This window comes from Monopterus albus, unplaced genomic scaffold (assembly GCF_001952655.1).
Source record: "Monopterus albus unplaced genomic scaffold, M_albus_1.0 scaffold111.1, whole genome shotgun sequence".
NCBI classification, from domain to species: Eukaryota; Metazoa; Chordata; class Actinopteri; order Synbranchiformes; family Synbranchidae; genus Monopterus; species Monopterus albus.
The window spans coordinates 2772997-2774549 of record NW_018127991.1 but is presented as its reverse complement, the minus strand read 5'-3'; the positions used below and the strand labels follow the sequence as shown (position 1 = coordinate 2774549).

At 37.2% G+C, this 1553-nt stretch overlaps 1 protein-coding gene across 4 annotated transcripts in view; it reads left to right on the top strand.

Annotated features, from left to right (window-relative positions):
* Positions 1-1553, top strand: part of csnk1a1 (casein kinase 1, alpha 1) — a 38365-nt gene that overhangs the window by 13214 nt on the left and 23598 nt on the right. For all 4 annotated transcript variants that reach the window (XM_020611236.1, XM_020611234.1, XM_020611237.1 and 1 more), the window contains exon 4: positions 1076-1174. In XM_020611236.1, coding sequence (XP_020466892.1) covers positions 1076-1174 — 99 coding nt within the window. The remainder of the gene's footprint in view (positions 1-1075; positions 1175-1553) is intronic.

Sequence of the window (1553 nt, the reverse complement as noted above, 5' to 3'; positions counted from 1 at the left end):
GTCTGTATGTGGTGGTTCTTGATGCACTGACACCAGCCTCAGTCCACTCCTTATGAAGCTCCCCCAGATTTCTGAATCGCCCTTGCTTGACAATCCTCTCAAGGCTGCGGTCATCCCTGTCACTTTTGCACCTTTTCCGGCCACATTCTTCCCTTCTTCTTAACACTCTGTTAATATACTTTGATACTGCGCTCTGTGAGCATCCAGCTTCTTTTGCAATTGCCTTTTGAGACTTTTCCTCCTTATGGAGGGTGTCAATGATGGTCGTCTGCACAACCGTCAAGTCAGCAGTCTTCCCCATGATTCTGAAGCCTACTAAGCCAGACTGAGACAATTTCAAGGCTGAGGAAACCTTTGCAGGTGTTTTGCATTAATTAGCTGACTAGATTGGGACACAGGGAGCCTACAATGTTGAACTTTGTCATGATATTCTAATTTTGTGAAATACTGGATTTGGGTTTTTTTTGTCTTTAATCCATAATCATCAAAATTGAAACAAATAAAGGCTTGAAATATTTCACTTTGTGTGCAGTGAACTAATATAACATACAAGTTTCACTTTTTGAAACAAATTATTGAAATAAATGGACTTTTCCTCGATATTCTAATTTTTTGGCACATACCTGTAGCAGCCATTTGGTGCAAGTTGCCCTGCCTGCCAATTTGTACAAGTTTGTTAATCTAGATAGGCTGTATTTTCATTAAATCTCAAGCATCTTATTAACTTTGATTACAAGTGATTACATGTTTTTTTTTTTTTACAATTAATAGGGGTACAAGTTTACAACCCATATCACCAAAAAAAAAGTGAGTGCCTGAGTCATCTGAAAACTTATGGAAGCCACTGGTCAATTTATGAAAAAGGTCTATTGGTTAGCCATAATTGTGGATGACGGCGTGAAAGAACTTTTCTGAATCTAGTGCATAAACATATTCCTTCAACTGTACTTTGCAAATTGTATTTTATTGTGTCATGGACGCATGAAACGGCACATATCCATGTCTGTAGTAATGTCTATGTAAATACAGCCTGACTTTGTGAAATATTTTAACATAGCCTTCTTTTTGTTTTCAGATGATCAGCAGAATTGAGTATGTACACACAAAGAACTTCATCCACAGAGACATCAAACCAGACAACTTTCTAATGGGCATTGGCCGTCACTGTAACAAGGTAAGTTAAGGTTCTGTGTATACTGCAAGTGTGGATTATTGAGAGTCAATGTGGAGCTGTAGGTGGAGAGGTGTATGTCATGGTAGCCATATTAATTCTGCAGTTGTAATTTCTAGCTGGACTATAAATAAATTTACCTTATTAGTAGTTGTGATGATTTCACCTGCTGTTAATGCAGTTTCAGAAAAACCTTATTAACGGCACTTGGTAATTTAGCTTCTATTGACAAACTTGAGCAAAATATAGATATAATATATAGGAATATACAGTCTGGGGAAAAATTATTTGAACCCAAGCTGATTTTGTAAGTTTGCCCACTAACAAACAAATGATCAGTCTACAATTTCAATGGTAGGTTTATGTGAACAGTGAGAGACAC